Below are 20,851 nucleotides of genomic sequence, written 5' to 3' on the forward strand. Positions count from 1 at the left end.
TACGTTTACCACAAAACAAAATGCTCAAAATAGTAACTTTTTAAAAGTTTTTTTCAATTTAAGCAGCTTTTCACAATTCTATCAGTGTTACAGAAATACTAATATTGCCAAGATGAAATACTTCAATGAACACATTCACTCACTTCTTACTATGGTGGAGTCTTGAAGGACACAAAATCAGGCTGAGTAAATTAGGTAATGGTCCTTCTTCCCTAACTCTTAGCCATTTAGAACTAGGAATAAATTAAAATGTTACTCCTTGAATTAAAAATGTTAACAATGAATAATTGGCATATCTTAATGTTGAGTTTTTTAAGAAAGTTTCTAACTGCTACTGAATCAATTTTTTCCTATACATTCTGTTCATTCATTCTGGTTAACTAATTATCTTACAGATAAATATTATCTGCTGGAAGGAGGATAGATACATGTGGAGAAAAGAATAAATATAAAAACATCACCACTACTCAGGAAAAAAGCACATGTTAATACACAAGTCACTTTCTTGGCTGAGGTTAAGCATATAATTCAGCCCATTACATTCTGATAACACCAAATTTCAGGAGCCATCTGTCTTGCTCAACACTTTACAGAATTTCTAGTTTCGGGCACACCTGCTTAGAACAGGTGTTTAAGGCATTCAAATGTTTATATAATAGATGAACACTTGCATTTATCCACATCACAAAAACAAACCCTAAACTCCTATATATCAACTGCAGGAAATTCAATCACCCATGCAAAAGCCAAATTACCAGGTTTTTTTCCCACCTTTAAGGATCAATCAAGGAATGCTTTAACAGTGTAGCACAGACAAATCCAGTCTAAATTAGTTCCCTTCCTCCTTCCACATCATTAAATACTCAGCAGTAGGTTAATCTACGACAATCTAAAAATACGCCAGATGATGTCCTTGTTTAAGATTTTCTAATTTGTACTATATTTGCTTCAAAAATTTAATAGAACCATAGGTCATTTGCAAAAAAAAAACCAAAAAACCAAAATCAACAAAAACTGTATATAAGTACAGTCAAATGAATCCCAATTTAATGTCCTTACAATACATTATTATGGGGGTAGAGTACTGGGAACTAAAACTAGGGTCTCATGCATGTTTGGCAAGAGTTCTACCACAAAGCTACATTCTCAACCCTTTTTATTTTCAGACAAGGTCTGACTCAGCTGCTCAGGTTGAGCCTGGTACTTGGGATCCTTCTGCCTCAGCCTCTTAAGTAGCTGGGATTACAGGTGTGTGCCACCATCCCCAGCTTATTTTCACTATTTTTAATGCTGAAAAGGCATTAGCAATTGGAACAATTTTCAAGTATCCCTTAATTAGGAAAAGAAACTGTAGAAGCCTATTACCTGTAGGACCGGGGATTTAGCTCAGTGGTTTCACTGCCTGCTGTGCAAGCGCAAGGACCTGAGTTCGGAACCCTGGTACCAAAAAAAAAAAGAAGCCTATTACCTCTAAAACTACTTTGAAGTCAATCACAACTGTCTGTACTGATCTGCATTCAACCTCGTATAGAGATCATCTTGACAATTTAATTTAAGTTCCTATTGTGGTGAGACCTGACCTGTAAACTGTTTGACAAATCTAAATCAGCCAAGATCAGGCTTTTGTCTTCTGATTCTATGGGCTGCTAGGAACCATGATTTGATGGAGCCATGATTTGATGCAGCCATTTGATCCACTTTTCCCCTTCTCCAATAATAAGCCCTAAGTAATAGCTCCTTATTTATCAGTCTTAAACCTGCTGGAGCAAGTCCAACTCCTCCAGCATGGCCTCAACATGCTGCTAGGAAGTTAGTCTCAATGACCTGGCTTCACATTAGCTAGAAACAAAGACCATGGAGAGTGTGGTTCAAAATTTCAAGAGATAAGCAAGTTTTAAAACTTGGAACTTTTCTGAAATGATCACTGAACATACATTTCTCTATGCAGTACAACTTTTAGATCAGTTTTTCCCCAAACCAAGGACTAACTGCATCAGAAGACTGCAAACTTCTTGGTCTACTCCATACCTAATGAATCAACTTCTGAAGACTGAGCTCAAGGATTAGCAAACTCTAACTCCAAGGGTCCCTAAGATTCTTAGATATATAACAGGAAATATTACTTTTAGCACAGAACACAAGTACATATATACAATAGAAAAGAAAATGGCTTCAAACTACTATAAAGATTGCACCTTCAGAATAATTTAGGTCAACTACAATTAGGCCAGAAGATCCACCTCTAAAAGATATTCTTGATCCTTGATTTAAGAAACACTGAACTAATGTTATGGCTTGTATCCAGATGTCCCCTACAAAGCCTCATGCACTCATAGGCAGGGCTTTTTGGAGCTGGCTAAGTCCAGGATGTGTGATACTGAGATTAAGGGTGTGCGGTAGTAAATTAGTCCAGTAATTGGAAATTAGTCCACTAATTGGAATTAGCATAGTTCTGAGTATGGGTAACAGGAAGTCCCACCCTGGGTATGGGTGGCACCAATCGTTAGGCTTATTGCCTGGATGGACTACCAGGGGAAAAGAAGGAAGGCAGGCTGCTTCTGCTGCTGCTTGCTGCTTTGCTGTCTTCTACCTGCTTGTCATGGATTGTTTCTCCTCCATGTCACCCCTCTACCATGCCACCCTATCTTAGAGGTAGCAGACTGGACTGAAACCTCTACAAACTGTGAGCCAAAATAAACTTTACCTCCTTTAACTTGTAGATATCTGGTTATTTTGTCACAGCAACAAGAAAAGTAACTAAGACCGCACAAAAACCCATGCTAAGTGATTATTTCAGGAAAACCCCAACATTTTAAACTTGTTTATCTCTTGCAACTTTGAATCATGGATCCCCCAAAGAAATCTGCCAAAAACAATTGTTTTCCACTGCGAACGTTGGACAACCACTACTTGCAATTTTAGCAAATGTCTTCTGTTAGCTAGACATAAGAAAACATGGTCAGTGCTAAGTAGATGGAAGAGAAGGACCAAGAAGTTCCACCTTTTCACCACTTAAAAAAATAATGAAAATAAATCTGTATTAATATTCAAATTAATAATGAATACTCAAATTCTGGGCAAAGTAAAAATCTGAAGATGTGGAGATTAAAGTACATACAGAGAATTTATCAAAATGGTATGTCTTGATCTAACAGTACAGATGTGATGACAGTCCATTTTATATACTTTGTTCTGAGTTGCTAGAGACTCTAATATAAAAAGAGCACAGGGACTTCTAAGTTCAATATTGCAGAGTAAAAAATGTTTGTCAAAATTCATAAATAAGGAGAAAAAGAACATGAACTCTATCTTCAATGAAACATAAGATAACTGTACTGTAACCATGAATCACAATATATTTATGACCATGATGAGTTGAAGGATGACAGACTTACTTAAGGAAAGAAAAGCCAAATCTAAGTAAATGGATGAAGAGAAAAGTGCCAATACAGAAAGATCCACTTCCACTATAGCAATTCAGAAGTCATCAGGAAAATGAAAGTTTATGTAAAGAAAATTTAAACCTCCTCTTACCTACCCTCCTCCCACAAGAAAGATCTCAACAGAAGTTATTTCATAAGCAAAATAAACAGGGCATGGAAACAGACTTCTAAGAAACTGTAATGAATTACCTAAGAAGAAAAAAATCTACAAATAATAAGACCAAGAAATCAACCACTTAAGGGAAATGTATGGTCTTTACGCAAGAACTGCTATTTCTGAAAGCTTCCTCCTGGCAAGCACTGGATCGGGCTCTTGTCATACTTTTCAGTTATCGGAAGTTTAAGGAGTTACTATCTTCAGCATATCACATTTGAAGCATGTATGAAATATATACTTATTAAAACCTAGAGATATACCTAGTTTATGAAAAAATGTCTGTCATATATCTAAATGGTAAAGCCAGTGTTCACTGGCCCCACTCTAGTTTTGGTACCAACCTGAAACAAAGTGGGCAAGTCATAGCAACGGAGACAAAAAAAAGAAAACCCTTTAGAGAGAAAACTCCCAGCTTTGCTCTCTCTGTCCCAATTCTTTCCAGAGGGTGAGACACTGATCCACTTGAGAATACTGTCAACACTACTCTCCCACACTAACAGAAGGGACCAAATAAGCCTTTCCTTACCAAGAAGCTCTCTCATAGAGAACTGAGTTTTACAGCCTTTTTGCTTATTTTCTCCTTTCCTTCATAAAATAGTTGACACATATGTAATGTTTAACTTTACATAACAAGGTTATATTTATGCTCACATTATTCCAAAATGCTGATATTTTTCAGATAATAAAAATTTCCATGATTAAATCAGTTTCTTTTTCTGCTTTTCTTGTTTTGGAAACTTTAAAACCAACTACTGCGGAATGAAATTTTCCATCAGAAAAATAGAATGCCCACTCAGAAAATATTATGATTAAGCAAATGTAAATTGTGAAGTAATTAGACCTCTTCAGATTATATTTTTAAAATGCTCATTTGGGGGCCAGGGATTTAGCTCAGTGGTTCTGCCGCCTGCCTCGCAAACACAAGGTCCTGAGTTCGATCCCTGGTACCAAAAAAAAAAAAAATACTCATTTGGGCTAGGGATATGGTTCAGTGGCACAGCATTTGCCTCACATGCATAAGTCCCTACATTCAATACTAGTACTAAAAAAAAGAAAAAAGTGTAATAAAAATGCTCAGCTGTGGTTACCACTTTACAGAAACCCTGCGATACAATAATCTTGCTATATATATTCTATATACTTTGAACATTATTTAATACCTTTTCATATGTTTTATTCTGTTTAAGGAGCTAGGTCTAACCAATGACAAGCAATATACAAAATATTTCACCTGAGAAAATCACCTACCTCTCTTAATTTTTTTTTTTTTTGGTACCGAGGATCGAACTCAAGACCTTGCGCTTGAGAGGCAGGCGGTGGAACCACTGAACTAAATCCCCAGCCCAGGAAATCACCTACCTCTTCCTACCAATTAACACTCACTTTCCTTTCCCTCTGCTAAAACACTGGCAGATTCATGTAGCATGCAAGAGTTTTAAACAGTATGAAGTACAACTGTCCTCTTAAAGTTATTCATATGTATGTTTGTTATTTTAAGATATACTATAAACTTGAATCAAATGACCACAACCAGCAAGTGAGGATAAAGTATTTCCCTTATTAACAAACTATAAATTATACAGCAATCTCATGGAACAATTAAGGCAATGAAAATACAAAACAACTTCTAATCTGTGAACTGAATAATCACTGCAAATAATTTTCTTAATTTGAAAAATAGGGGTTCTGCACTATCAGAGAACAAAAGTTTAAATTCAAGAATGTAATCAAGCCAGGTGTGGTGGCTCCTGACTATAACTTCAGCACTCTAAGAGGCTGGCCAGGAGGATCGAACAGCCCAGCCTGGGTCAACTTCCCAACATCCTAACTGAAAGAAAAAATATAAAAAGGCCTGGGATGTACCACAGTTTGAAGGCCCTAGGTTCAATCCCTAATACTATCTCCCACATACCAACAAAGAATGCAATCAGCTGTTAATATTAATGGCCATAGTGAGGTATAACTATATGTATTTAAAATTGGGATCTGTTTCTTACTAAAGACAAGAACAAATCAAGGATATCGATGAGAAAACAGTAATCAGTATTATTTTTAAAAAGATACTCACTTAATCTAAACGGAACTCTTTGTGAAAGCAAATAAACAAAAAGTCCCGGCAACCCATTTCCCTTAAAAGGGCATTTTTTTATTCTGAGAAAACTACCAAAATTATTAAAATAAAATATGGTATGGAGTTTAATCACATATAAATCAGCTATTAAGGATCTACATTCATCAGATTCTTGTAGGATCCCCTCTTCTTCTTCACACTTTATTTTCACATGTATCCTCCTCCTCCTCATCTCATTCTCTGATACAAAAATCAGCCAGGCATGATGGCACACGCTTGTAATCACAGCACTCGGGAGGCTGAGGCAAGAGGATCAGTACAAATTCAAGCCCAGTGGCTACATAGTGAGTTTTAAAGCCAGCCTAGAGTATACAGTGAGACCCTGTCTCCAAAAAAGAAAAAAAAAAGGAAAAGAAAAATGATGATACATACCATGACTCCACAGAAGTGTGTTCACAGATCTACACACTGACACTCCTGAAGTATAAAATCTAGAGGCTGGAGAGTTAGGCTAGAGTCCAGATGATTAGAAGAACAGCAGGTCATGGTGGCACATGCCTGTAATCCCAGCACTTGGGAGCATGAGGCAGGAAGACTGAGAGTTCAGGCCCAGCCTAAGCTACACAGAAAGACTCTTATCTCAAAAAACACAAAATACAGTTCAAGCTTCCATGTAGAAGTCAGTTCCAGGGCTCAAACTAGGCAAAAAGTGACTCGGTGGAAAGCAGAGCTCAGAAAGTATTACAGAGAAAGCTACTCCATTTTCAAAGACATGGGGTCTATAGAAATGATCATCACCCCACAGTAAGCAGCTGGAAGGCAGAAACTACATCATTATTCCAATTCAACACATATTTAAATGCTAGGTAGGGAGGAAACAAAAGAAGTCATGTGTGCTCCCTACACTCCAAGGATCTTACACCGTTTGTATTAAAGGCAAATGTGTTAAATTATTATAATACTGTATAATTAATCGAGAAGAGAAGTTGTCCATTTTCAGTATGCCTCTCAGAAAGATTTGAGAAAAGTATGTGAGGCAAAAGCATGTGAAGGTGAAAAAAGGCACCTGGAGAAAATAGATGTAGTTTGCCGTGACAGAAGCATAAGGTGAGGAAGTGGAGAGACACAGGCATACAGATGAAAGGGTGAGACCATGGTGGGCCTACTATGCATAAAGAAGCAATAATAGAAGATCCGTCAAATGTTGGGAAAGAGATCCAATGTGCTATCCAGTAGAGCAGTCACTAAGCCACAGTAGCGTCTGAGCTCTTGAAATGGAGCCAGTGCAACCAAGTCCGTTTTAAATTTCACTTAATTTTAAATTTTTTCAAATTTAAATGGCCACTTTTCCAACCTACCATATTAAGTGTACAGCACTGACCTACAGCATAGGTAAAGAGAATTTTCTTACCTAGGAAGAAAAGAAGACACAGGCATTTGTAAATTATGGAAGAGAAGAAGAAGGAAGCTGAGAAAATTCACATGATAATCTCAATGACAACTATGAAGCAAGAGGCAAGAGTGAGGTCAGTCTTAGAGAACAGAGGAAGCTTAAAATAGCCATACAGAGGAATGGGCTATGACCAAAGCCAAGCTCTAGTTATGAATTATAAAGTTTGTAGTAAAGTTTAAAAAAAAACCTGACAAAACTGAATATGGACAGTTGATTAAATACTACTACTGTGTAAATGTTAAATTCCTCGATTTTTTTATAACTTAGCATTCATTAGGACAGTTGTCTAGGCATCCGGAAATACAAACTAACTCCACAATGTGATATCACTCTACCTCCATAGGCATGGCTAAAATTTTAAAACCTGATCATACCAAGTGTTGGTGAGAGTGAAGAGAAAACTATAAAAGACAATGGGATGATAAGAAACAGTTTAGTCATTTCCTATAAAGTTAAAGATGAAATTGTCATGTGACCTAGAAATTCTACTTCTAGATCTCTACGGAAGAAACAAAAAACATGCCAAAGGCTGGGGATGTAGCTCAGTGCTACAGCACCTACCTAGCACATGCAAGGGTACAGATTCAATTCCCAGTACTACCCCCACCCCATAAAAGACTATTTGGGGGACTGGGACTATATAGCTCACTGGTAGAGTGCCTAGCATGCTTGAGGTCCTGGGTTCAATCACCAGTACTGCCACAGAAAAAGCCACAAAGATTTATATACAAATATTCATACATTATTCACAACGAAAAGACAGAAGCAAATCAGTCTACAAAAGTATGGATTAACAAATGTATGTTTATATACAATAGACAACGTGACCTTTTAAAAAGGGATGAAATTGTGAACATGAATGAATCTTGAAATCACTTTGTTAAGTAAAATAAGCCAGACACAAAAGGTTAAAATAAATAGCCAAATTTACAGTTTGTTGGTTACCTGGTACCAGGGGAGACAGGAACATGGAGATTATTGCTTAAGGGTACTTACCAGGCAGAAAGTTTCAGTTAGGGATGATTTTAAAAGTTCTGAAAGCAGGAAGTGGTGGGATGTTCCTATAGTCTAAATTACTCAGGAGGCAAAGGCACTAAGATTCCTTGAGGCCAGGAGTTTGGGGTCTGCCTGGGCTACACAAGACCTTGTCTTCTTTTTCTTTCTCTCTCACTACTGGGGATTAAACCCACAGTCTTCACACTGAGCTACATCCCTGGCCACTTACTTTGTATTTTGTGACAGGGTCTTGCTAAATAACTAAATTGCCCAAGTTGGGCTTGAATTTAAGATCCTCCTACCTCAGCCTCCCAAAGTGCTGGGATTACTGGTATATGCCACCATCCCCAGATCCCATCTTGCGTCTTAAAAAAAATCTTCTAGGGCCGGGGATTTAGCTCAGTTGCACCACTCCTGCCTCACATGCACAAGGTCTTGAGTTCGATCCCCAGTACCAAAAAAAAAAAAAACTTCTAGAGATAGATAGTAGTGACAGTTACACAACAATGAATGTAATAGACCACTCAACTGTCTACTTAAAATGGTTTAGGGGTAGGGGGGTGTAGCTCAGTGTTTGAAGACTTGTTTAGCATGCTCAAGGCCCTGGGTTTGATCCCCACCACCATAAAACATAAATAAGCACAAGTTAATATGTCTTAAGACTATAATTTGTAATTATTAAATCAGCCCTCCTGACACTGTTTATTTGCACAGAACCCTTCATCATTCACTACTACTCACTATCACACCTTGAGTATCCTCCATGCCTCCTCCCTATCTCAAGAATCCCGGGAGAGAGGGCTTACTAGATAGTGGGAAATAGGATGGCACCTGCTGAACCAGTGAAAGCTATGGTTGCAGTACTTACAATAGCTCTCTATTATTCTCTCATTTTATGATTCTCCTTATGCTGTATGTCCAAAAAAAGAAAAAGAAGATCACTATCACTAGGTAGCCTCAAACATACCTAATACAAATAATCAAGGCATGTCTCTGATTTTACTTTTTCTAATTTCTTGATTATCTTGGTTTACAGTCATCTTTCTCCCTGCTTAGCTTCCATAGCAGTAACTTACGACACACTATAACATGGTACTTGGTAATACCTAATACTGTCTTATTTAAGATGAAATATTCATTCTCCAATTTCACCAAACAGAATTTGAGCTTTCTTAAGAAAAGCTCTATCTTAACAGCATTTTGCAAACTCACCCAATTAGGGAGCTAGTCTGACTACCTTACCAGGCTCTATGCATACAACTCTTAAGAATCTGCTACTGAAACAGAAAAATTTTTTCTACTAAAAACGTATTTTATAAACTGAGATTTAGTAGTCATTGACAGAAAAGGCAGAGTATATATTTTAAGTAATTGCAAAAATTTAAGGGAAATGGGTGTGTATTCTACTTACCCAAGGTAAATAAAAATTCTTTTTAAATTATGCACCATAGTATTATATGACATTCAAAAATCTATTAAATGAACTGTTGTTTTGTACTTTTAAAATTTAAAAAACAGCAAAACATTACTTTGAAGAATAAAATAGACCATCTTGAAACTTTTGAGAACAGTATTATGCTTCTTGCCTCTAGAAAACTTTAAATGGTAAAAACAAAAAACACTCCTATTTTTACAATGGGAAATGCATGAAATTTTTATTATAAGTCTACAATTACCTTTACCACCAACTGTAAGTAAAAACTCAACCCCTTCAAATAAATACATATTAGCAATATTTACCTATTATTTCAAAAGTCCCTTCCATATATTTTTTCTTTTAATGCCAAGTTGCTTTCAAAGCTATGGATGAAAAAGCTATTTTTTTATTTTCATTTGTGTCAATTTTTTTTTTTTGGTACCAGGGATTGAACTGGGGACCTTGCGCTTGCGAGGCTGGCACTGGAACCACTGAGCTAAATCCCCATTATTTTCATTTTTTGATTCAACAGAGGTCCTTCTGTGTTAATGTATGTTGAGGGGGTGGCAGAGTAAGATAAAAATAAATGAAATATTTAAATGAAAATTATTTCAAATCAAATGCTTCTTAGTTTCCTTCAATTTTCTTTGTATGTGATATTGGCTGCAGCATTCAACCTTGATGATATAATATTTAATACAAAAGAATATATGTAGCCTCTCTACCCTACCTAGAAGTGAGCAGGCAATGTGACTAGTGTTCACAGGTAGAACCTTACACATCTGGAAGCAAAATGGTTTCTTACACAAGGTCCAGGCTAACAGCTATTTAAGGAGGTCATTAGCATTTCAAATAGCTCACATAAAGTGAGCATTTTGCCTAATCTTTCCTTTATACATTTCGGTCCCAAGCTTTTATTAAATGTGAGGAATTGAACAGCTTTGAAATTCAAAATTAACCAGAGATGGAAAACTACCTTTACTTCTTCTATGCCTTATTCTTTTATCTTCTTATATTCTGAGGATGCTAAAATGTCATATCTTTTTCAGTGTGTTCCAAAAAATTGTCAGAAATGCTTTTTTGAAAATGTTTGTTTTCTTTAAGGCATCGTTAGACTTGGGCAGTAAGTTTTGAGCATGCCCTAGAAAGAACTGTAAATAGTGGATTAAAGGATGAACTGGAATGATATGGAAAGAAAAGCTGAAGAAGTAAGGAAGGACCAATTTAGAGAGACCCACAGCTCAGTGCTTAGGGGAAAGAAAGTACTATGACCTCAGTTCAAAGTATGCTTGCCTCTTACCAGCTAAGGAAACTCTGAACATGAGTTCTAAATCACTGTCTGAACATTAGTTCTAAATCACTGTTAAGTGAAAGCAATAATACGTAGGTCTTCAGGTTGTCTGGGGACTCCCTGAGAGAATGTTTAGCCCAGAATTCACTAGTATTACTATTTTTCACCCCAGGCAAATAAGTTAAAGTTCAAAGGACAACAAGGGATCACTAAGGAATTCTGAGCAGAGAAAAAGAGACATGACTGCACAGTAAATAATGTAATATACTGAATCAATCTTGATGTTCAGTCAGGTGGCTGTTTCAGTAATCTAAGAGAGAAATTCTAGTGTGGCCTGCCCTAAAGAGGTAAAGAAAAGAAGTGGATAGATTGTAGAAATAGTACATGTTTAAAAATGTTAAGACTTTGTAGCTAACTGGGGGTGAAGGAGAAAAATCAGAATGACACCCAAGTTTGTGAGCTGGATGTATACTGGTCTCAAGAACAAAAAGAGAGAGAGGGAGGGAAGGAGGGAGAGAGGGAGCTCAGAAATATTAACATACACAGGATGTTAATTAAAGATATGGGACTGGAAATTAACAAGGCAAGTATACAGCGAGAAAAGTTAATAATCCTATGAAACACCATTACTTAATAGCTGTAAAGAGGAAACATTTCCACAGGACACAAAGATCACAAATAGGAGGAAGCACAGGCAGTGTCATGAAATTCATGGGAAGAATTTCAAAAAGGAAAAACTGTTAAGAGTACTAAGGAATCAAATTACTGAGGAATCAAGTATAGGACTCTCAAATTACTGAGGAATCAAGTATAGGACTCACAAAATCCACAAGGGGGAAGGGACCTAGAAGGATTATACCTCGGAGGGGAAAAAAATGTATAAAGAGGAGCAGATGTACCTACTCTCTTCTACCAAAACACTATTAACCATAAAACTGTTTCAAACTCATTGTTTCCAATGTCATCCAAACACAGAAAACCAAACTCACTCAAATCAGTTCATGGACATTTTAGTTCCTAAATAAGTATTTCCTAAGTCCCAAAATAAAGTAAGTTAACTCCTAAAACATTTACCTTCTTTCATAAAAGAAGCCATACAGGAACATTTCCAAACTGTTAAGAGTCTCCTATTACAGAGAACAAAGAGACCTTATGAACACTAAGCCACTGGTTCTAGGTTCTTTCAAGTTTTATCAAATTATTGCCCCTTATATTTTTTTCCTTATATTATTAAAAGGCAAAAAAGTCACAACAGTTCCCTGAATTGCCTAACAATAGAGACTTTGTATGCTGCATTCCATATCCCCTTCATAATTTTTTTCATTCTAAAAGAATAAAACACAGCTACCACTATTCCTATCTTTCCTCAGCATCTAGGTCAATTTAAGAGTCCTCTTCTCCCTGTAGAAAACTGATTTTCACTCTCCCCCTGAAACCAACAAGCTAAATAAAAAGATACTCCCTAGTTCTGTCAGAGATCAACACAGTAGAGATACTGTACAGAAACCATTAAAGATCATCATTTCTCCAAGTGTCAGTGGTCTCCTGAGCACAAGCAAAAAATCTTTACCTTGGGTACCCATTAAAATATAATCAACAGCCAAATATGAAATGACTTTCACTAAAATTATTTCCATACAATTATTTTCATCTTTACTTGGTAGTGGTAGGAATTATTTTTGTTAAGAAAATTAAATACTTTTCTTAAATTCAGAAGGAAAATATTTATGATATAAATATTGAAAATTTTTAAAGTTTTTCTCTACTATTTTAAATGTTAATAAAACAAAAGTATGTCTGGAAAAATATTTTTCAACCATAAGAAACAAAACAGACATAAAAAAAAACTTTTCCTGGGAATCAATGACAAACAAACATTATCTCTAAAAGCAAAGATATGAAGTTATCCATAAATTTAAATAAAAGTTATAGAAAATAAACTTACTCAAAGTGCAAAAATAAGGCAGACTATTGAATTCAAGACCATACATGCTCAATTACTGTCTGCATCAATGAGTTTTATTCCCGTGTATTAATTAAATTGTAATTTTTGTCTTGAATTGTGCTTTAAAATAAGTTTATTCTGCAACATTAGTCAACTAGCTTATACCAATTACAGCTATTTCATTAAGCAGACTAGTTAATAAGCCTATATTTAATCAGCAGTCATTGTCAAACAAAGAATGCTTTCAAAATCAAACAGAACATGTCTAGTACCATTTTGTGTTTGTAGTTATCTTTTTACCTTTAAGAGAAAACCTATAAAATACTATAAAAATGTGATGTATCACTTTAAAACCTAGAATTACACACACAAATTCTGTTTCTAAAATGTATTTTTTAAAAACCCAAAATTCAGAAACGCAGTGACAAAGGCAATTCATATATATTCATATTAGGTTCACTGGGAGTATTACTCTTATCCTTTCTAAAAATGTTTCTGATATAGTTTCTTAGAAGAAAACATTTCTCCTGGTATGTGCTTACTAGAAGAAGCACATATAGTACTAAGGAGAGCTAGCATGAACAACAAAGCCACTAGTCCTGTACTTGCAGGTGGTAATACATATAATGAATTAAATACCCAATAATGATACATAATTGCTCACTTAAGTGGATAAAATTTTTCTCAATTTCCTTCAGCAAATTTTAATATCCAGAACATGGATTCAGATTTATTTGTATCTTGGAAAATGGAGTCTAAAATAGGCTGTTTAGGCCAAAATTGGCCAACAATTCAAAGAGCTCCAGAGGCACAATGTAATACAAAATTTAAGGGTCCACCCATCAGAGAAATTTTAAAGCATATCCTGCTGGTGACATAAAAATTTGTATAACCTTTTGGAAAAGCAATTGGACCAGCAAGTATTCATATCCTTTCATCTAGGGAAGCCTACTCCAGGGACTTTTTCAAAAGGAGTCTTTTTTTTTTTTTTTTTAAAGGAAAATGTTGTAAAGATATACACTGAAATGTGTTCAATGCAATGCCATTTGAAATGATAAAAAATTAGAAAGTCTAAAAGTAGAACAAACAAAAGACTAGGTTAATTAAGGTCAAATCAACCTAAGAAAAGTATATTCCTACCAGAATTATATCAATTTTAATGAGGATACAGTTTAGTGAAAATACAAAACTGCACTAATTCAAAAGTATTAGAAAAATACAAGAATGTAAGATATAGAAGAAAAGATTTAAAAAATCAGAGCATCATACAATGATATTATTGTGGGTATATGGATAGCTTATTGATTTTATTATTATAGTATAGTTTAAACAATAGATATAGCAGAAAAACATTTAATTCAAAAACCTTTGCATGATTTGGAACAAGCAACATAGCAAATACAAGTACACTGGAAGAAAATGCTCAGCTGGAATTTGGACTGATTACGGAAATGGACTTTTATACCTTAATTTCTATGACAGCAAAGGGCAACAACATACAGAAAAGTCTCTACAAAGAAAAATTATGATATTGACACATACTATAATTACTTCATAAGTAAAAAACATTAATAGAGAATTAGATACTTTTTTCCAAGTTTTGGGAACCTATTTATAGCTTTTTAAAATATAAATCCGTTCATTTCCTGTTTCAGAAGGCTATTACTTATCTTCACCTTTGAAACAAATAGTTTGAAGAAGTTTTACTTTGCTCTACATAACATAAATCATTTTTTAAAAAACAAAGCTAAAATTGTGACCTTACTAAAAATATCTGCATATTGTTAAATTTAAAATTTGCAAGATTTAAAGGAGGGGGACAATACTAAGGGTATTATCAAAGAAAATTAAACAGATAGCACTTCAATTCTTATAAAAGAACAAATTTAAACCTGCCACATTTATTTGTCTTCTAGCAACTTAACATCTTAGGTTTAAGGAAACAGATCTCAAGATGTCATTTATAAAAACTGACAAATGACTGCTCCAACAGCCAATCCAAGAGAATAGCCTGTTATTGTATATGACTGAGTCAAAGATTTTTAATGACATTCAAATTCTTAACTAAAAATAATGATTAAAAGAAAGTCAAGTTTGATCCTCTGAACACCTATTTCCTGTCCAAACAGTCCTTTTGTTCTGCTTCCCTGTTTAATTTTAATGTTCAGTTTGCATCAGAAAATAGAAACAATAACAAAACCTAGAATACACAGAAGCATAAAGGAGTAAAAGTATGAAATATAGGATCATTAAAAGGTTAGAACAAAAATCCTACCAACAAAACCTCCACAATTTTCTGTTTGCTTCACCTCAGATTAACTTCACTTGAAGCTGTACTCCCAAGCAACCAAACCTGAATACCAAACTCCACCTTCTCTAATTCTAGTGGCTGAAGAGTAAAATCTCCTCCCTGTTAGTGAAACTGATAATTGTGATTGGATAAGGCTAATATCCATTATTTTAAAGAACTTTTCCTTGCTAGCAGGTTAGGTTAAACACACTAAAACCCCCTGGATAAGCTGGTTTCTTAAAGAAACAGTAGGTAATGTTTCAGTTTTCCCATTTATACTCTTTGCTTTCTCTTTTGTCTAGGTGAAAAATAAACTAAATAACATGGATGAAAATAACACAGGAGCTTTAATTTGAAATTTAGTGAAAAATTGTTTAAAATATGTTTTTAACCTAAATCATTTGATATTTTTAAAGTCATAAAAGATAGAATCCTATTTTAACAGAGTTTACACTTTGAAAATTTTAAAACGGCTACAAAAAAAATCTATTACAAGATTTTGTTAAGCGGTACAGTATTCGTATTTTCTCTAAGACTTAAAGAGAGAATGGTAAGCGAAAATATACAGCCCTGAAGTACTAAGTGCAAAAGATTCATTTCTAAGCTATCAGTGATATTCTCAGTATGACAACACAGTAAATTTTCAGTGACATCAAAGATTAATATTTCCACTTAAAACTGAAGGAAAAAATGGGCAGAAATACTATTTTTATATTAGCACATTTAACAGGCCCGACACTGTACGTTTTGCCAAGGTTACTGTTTTGCCATTGCAAACAGGGATCTAAAAGAACAAGAACTTGCTCTAATATGTTCAGGTATAAAGTTTGTTTTTATTTATTTATTTTATTTTTTGCTGGGCTGGGGATCAGCCCCAGGGCCTCACACATACTAGGCAAGCATGCTATTACTATATCCCCAGGCCCAGGTATAAAATTCAGGAAGGTTAATTTTTTAAATTGTTTTTTAAAAGGATGGGAACCACTGTACAATATTCAAGGTGAAATTGGCACCCTAAGATACAGTTGAAAGGTATATTCCTCTAAAGTACTTCATTAGCTACTTTAAATAGTATTTTTATAGATTCAAGTGTTTTTTAACAAAAAAGACCCTCTTTCATGTTATATACATAACTAAGTTTGTTACATTTTATGATGTTTATGTTTTAATCAGAACTGCTTGATTTTTATTTTTTGTAATTTAAAAAAATTTTATTCTTTTGTGGTGCTGGGGATTGAACCCAGACCTTGTGCATGCTGAGCAAGTGTTCTACTGCTGAGCTACACCTCCAGCCCTAGAACTGCTTGTATTTTACAGTTGGGCTCACCCAACATTACTCTGACATTAATCATTATCTCACTGATTCAACAGCATTTAAGGTGTTTAGTAAAGTGCAATTTAACCTATATCAAAATTTTCACTATAATTCATAAAGTGAATATTAAATAAAAATATTAAATAAAAAATTTGCTTTAATTCTAAAGCAAATTAGAATTTCTTCTTAAAATATGCTTTTAATATGTTTGTGTACTGAGGGAAATTTAATTTAACACTTTTCAAAGTTCAAAACCTTGCAATCATTTTTTCCCAGAGAAAATTCACATTAGAACACAAAGCCAACAAAACTGTTTCCAACACAAAAAGAAGTCTTTGTGTCAAACTGAAAATTCACATAATTGCAACTAGACATGAATATGGGGCAAAACCCTTCTGAAGCCCAAACAGCTGCATAATCTATTATGCCCTTTAAGTGGACAAATTGAAAGAGCCAATTCACAGAGGTCTAGTCCCAAGATTCTTTGCAAGGATTCACTGCTTTGAATGTCCAGCACTCCGTGAGTCAAGTTCAGGTTTTCTTCCCACTGTGTGGTTACTCTTGCAAAACAACACTGGAAGCAGGAGAGGTACAGGAGCAATCAGGAGAAAAAATTCAGAATTTCACTTAACAATGTAAGACTTGAAGGAAACACTGTAGCTTTTAAAAAGTTACAGAAAGAGAGGGTAAACATTTTAATCTTAAAATTTGGCAGGCATACAATTAGTTATGTGAACCAAATAAACCTCTGTATGTCAACTTTTCATTTCAAAGTTAATTATTTGCATGAAACACACTAACCTATATTAATATAAAACCAAGAGAAAAGAAGTAAGATACAGACTTGGCAATTCCAGATTGTTCAAAGATCTCCAAATAATTAGCATTTTAGGTGGAACACAGGTTAAAAATCAAGGGTATTTTATTCTATTTCTAAAGCAGCTACAGAAGAAAACAGCAAAAATAAATAAAACTAGGTAATATCAAACCATAGAACATAGATTATATGAAGACAATATTGCTTCATAGGAACAAGGAACTTGCACAAGACTCCCTGATGGCAGATGACAATATCACTTTTTCAACAGTAAGCAAAGGATGTACTGTATACTCTTTATAGAAGCCCAGAGATTTCATCAAACCTATCAGCAAAAAAAAAAAAAAAAAAAAAGAGAAAGTCACTGAACAACTTGGTCCCACTTTACTTTTTTTTATTTTTCTTGAGACAGGGTCTCACTACATAGTTTAAGCTGGTCTTGAATTCACTATGTAACCCAGGCTGGCCTCAAACTGGAGAGGAGCCTCCTGCCTCAGCCTCCCAAATGCTGGAATTACAGGTTTGCATCACCATCCCTGGCGCACTACTTTTGATTTAAAAAGTTGCTATACAAATAATCAGTGCCTAGGTTATTAGGAAAAACTTTTGGTAGAATACATACAGAGCAAGGTAAAAACTTTCTTACAATTTTAAAGAACTAAGAATAGCTCAACTGTTCTTCCTATAACAAAATAAATCCTGGGCATTCTCCCTGAATCCAATTGGTGGTTTACATAGTAGGTGATGAAAGAATCACCCTGAAATCAGCTAACCATGAGTGGGATCAATAATATAAAGCCTGAAAACCATCACCCAAGGGATAATAAAAATAACTTTCAAAAAATATTTCCTCGGTAAACAAATATTGCCTACAAAAAGTTCTGAGTTTGGTGTATATCTTTGAACTCATTACAGGAAAAAAAAAACCCCACAAAGTATATATATATATGGTGTTGGGAAGGGTTGTAGGTAAGGGGCCAATTCAGCAAAACACTGAACACAGGATTTTAAGGCAACATACAAATAAGAAAACATAAACCAAACTAATAGGAGAGAACAAGAGACAGTAAATGGTTTTGTTTTAGGTCTAAAAGGACAAACAAGGTTAACAGACACAAATTAGAAAGAAACATCACAACAGTGAGATAAAAGTACAAAGGAAAAGCATTTGGAATCTTCAAGTATTAAGATTTAATGGTCATAAACTGTCATGTACAATGACATCTAAAGTAAAACAGCTACATAGAAAATGAACAGGAAATACACTGGCAGTTTTGTTTCCTTCTTTCCCTCTTAGTTGCCTAAAAGAATTTTTTATAGTGCTTATCAAAAGGAAAGCATCTTTGTGGACAAGTTTTAAATATCATAATAGCAAAGAAACCTAACAACTTTGAAAAGTACAAGTTGACAGTTAATTGTCTCTTGTCAACTAAATAATGACATTCAAAGTCAAGAGAGTCACTTTATTTACTCACCACTGTGTGCTGGGTACTATGACCTGCTTTGGATACCATGTCAACAAAAGGCACAGTCCCTACCTCTGTGAAAGCTTCTGGTTTAGAGTCAGATCATCACTACAGAAATGTAACAGAAGCCCCATGAACATTTTGATTTTCTAGTAGTCACATTAAAATAAACAGGTAATATTGAGTCAATATATCCAAAATATCTCATTACTCAATATATAATCACTATTTTTTAAATTGAGATTTAAAAAATTCTTGTATTGTATTAAAGTTCTTATTTTATATTTATAGCACACCTCAACTCAGACTTGCCGAATTTCAATAGGCAGATTTATTTTAATATAAATAAAGTACTGTATGGTAGACATTAACCACCTGACTTTAAGTTAGGAATAATTCTGATAACCAGAGAAGACTTCCTATGGCTCATGTCCAATACAATAGCCAATAGCCACAACTAGCTACCACGCATCTGAAATGTGACTAATAAAAATGAGAAACTGGGGCCGGGGATTCAGCTCAGTGGTTTCGCCGCCTGCTGCGCAAGCGCAAGGACCCAAGTTCAATCCCTGGTACTAGAAAAAAAAAAAAAAGAGAAACTGAACTTTTGATATTATTTAGTTTTAACTCATTAAACAGCCATTAAGTGGCTAGTAGCTACCATATTGTAAAACACAGCTGTCAGTACAGGAAGAACAGACATTAAACACACACACAAACACATACTTAGTGAATTGCAATTGTTACAAATTTTTACAAAAGAAAGGCCCAATATGAAATAAATCCATAGAGCCAACAGAAGGACCTTATCTATTCTGCAGCATCAAAGATTCCTCAAGGAAACACAATTAAGCAAAAGACTAGCATATGTCAAGGTCTTAGGTAGAGAAAACTGAAAATTCAGTAGAAATGAGAAGTATCAAAGAGCAAAATAATATTTTTGACTCTTAATTTTATTTATTTATTTTTCTGCTTGAAAGAGATCAGAAAGAAATTTTGATATTTGTAAATTATTAGGCAGGAGACTGAAGGCCTAAGAATTTAAGTGACATTTTTACAAGCTGTCTATGTAGGTTTTTGTCCCACACTAAAAATCACTTCTTCAACTCTCCAAACTCCAAGATAGTATCTGTGTTAGTTACTTTTCTCTCATTGCTGAGACAAAATACCTGACATCCAAAATTAGAGGGGAAGGGGTTTATTTGGCTTCAGTTCGTAGAGGTTTCGTGCATAATCAGCTGGCTCTGAGGCTGGGATGGCAAACAAGCATTGCAGAGAAACAACAGGGCATGCATTAGGCAGCAAAGGCAACAAGGGGAACTTAACAGCATCCTACTGCCCTTTTATCTTATTCAGACTACTTAGAGCGAGTAGCATTTATACCCTTAATCCTAGTGCCTTTGAGCCTAGCAATGCACCATGAATCAATTCCAGCTTTATATACTCTAGATCAAGCCTATGACCACATGAGGCTTTGGGGGGATGTCTAGACCCATAGCATTCCTCCCCTATTCCCAACCCAAAGACTCATATACATTCCTTTACACAAAAGGCACTTAGTCCGTCTCTAAGAGTTGCCAAAGTCCTAACAGTTTCAGCATTGCTGAAAAATCCAAGTCCAAAACCTTCTCTTGCTGGGGATTTAGCTCAGTGGAGCCGGGCCTTCCTTGCAAGCAGAAGGTCCTGAGTTTGATCCTGGTACCGGAAAAAATAAACAAAAACAAAACACAAAGTCTCCTCTGAGATTTAAGGCAAGCCCCTGTACAAATGAAAAGAAAGTCAAACACTTCCAACATTCAATGGCACAAGATAGACATTACCATTCCAATAGGTTCAAACAGGAGGATACAAAGGAATGGGACCAAAATAAGTCCAAAATCCAGCAGGGCAAACATTAAGTCCTGTAGTTCCATGTGTAGCATCCGAGACAGTCTGTGGTAAGTTGTGAACTCCAAAAGGCTTGGGTGGCTCCTCCCCTATGGAACTTCTGGTGGTTGTACCTCCCATGGCTTTTCTCTTGGGCTGCCTCTGCTCCCTCCCTGCAGCTTTCCTCAGATGATCCACACTCCTGGCTTCTCCAAACTTCTGGGTCTCCACTGCACCTTTGGCTTCACACTCACAGCTTCACATCCTGCCCTCTCAGGGGCACCCTACCTGGCCTCCCAGGCCTTCTTCTGAAATCTGGGTGGA

The 20,851-nt window shown here is 35.3% G+C and overlaps 1 protein-coding gene across 19 annotated transcripts in view; it reads right to left on the reverse strand.

The window, feature by feature from the left end:
- The window catches only part of Zfand6 (zinc finger AN1-type containing 6), a 71,669-nt gene that overhangs the window by 42,628 nt on the left and 8,190 nt on the right, over nt 1–20,851 (reverse strand). For 6 of the 19 annotated variants that reach the window (XM_013069278.3, XM_013069277.3, XM_004874813.4 and 3 more), the window contains exon 1: nt 15,049–15,155. The exons of 6 other annotated variants lie outside the window; for them this stretch is intronic. Coding sequence is in view for 1 of the 13 variants with exons in the window: in XM_087188475.1 (XP_087044601.1) it covers nt 11,903–11,924 (22 nt within the window). In the remaining 12 variants the exon portion in view is untranslated. Of the gene's footprint in view, nt 1–11,902; nt 11,956–15,048; nt 15,157–20,851 lie in introns of those variants that run through there. 7 more of the 19 variants (XM_087188475.1, XM_013069279.3, XM_004874821.4 and 4 more) reach the window with 7 other exon arrangements.

The sequence above is a fragment of the Heterocephalus glaber genome, unplaced genomic scaffold, assembly GCF_053883595.1.
Source record: "Heterocephalus glaber isolate CG9 unplaced genomic scaffold, H.glaber_assembly_v1.0 deba00001531, whole genome shotgun sequence".
Classification (NCBI taxonomy): domain Eukaryota; kingdom Metazoa; phylum Chordata; class Mammalia; order Rodentia; family Bathyergidae; genus Heterocephalus; species Heterocephalus glaber.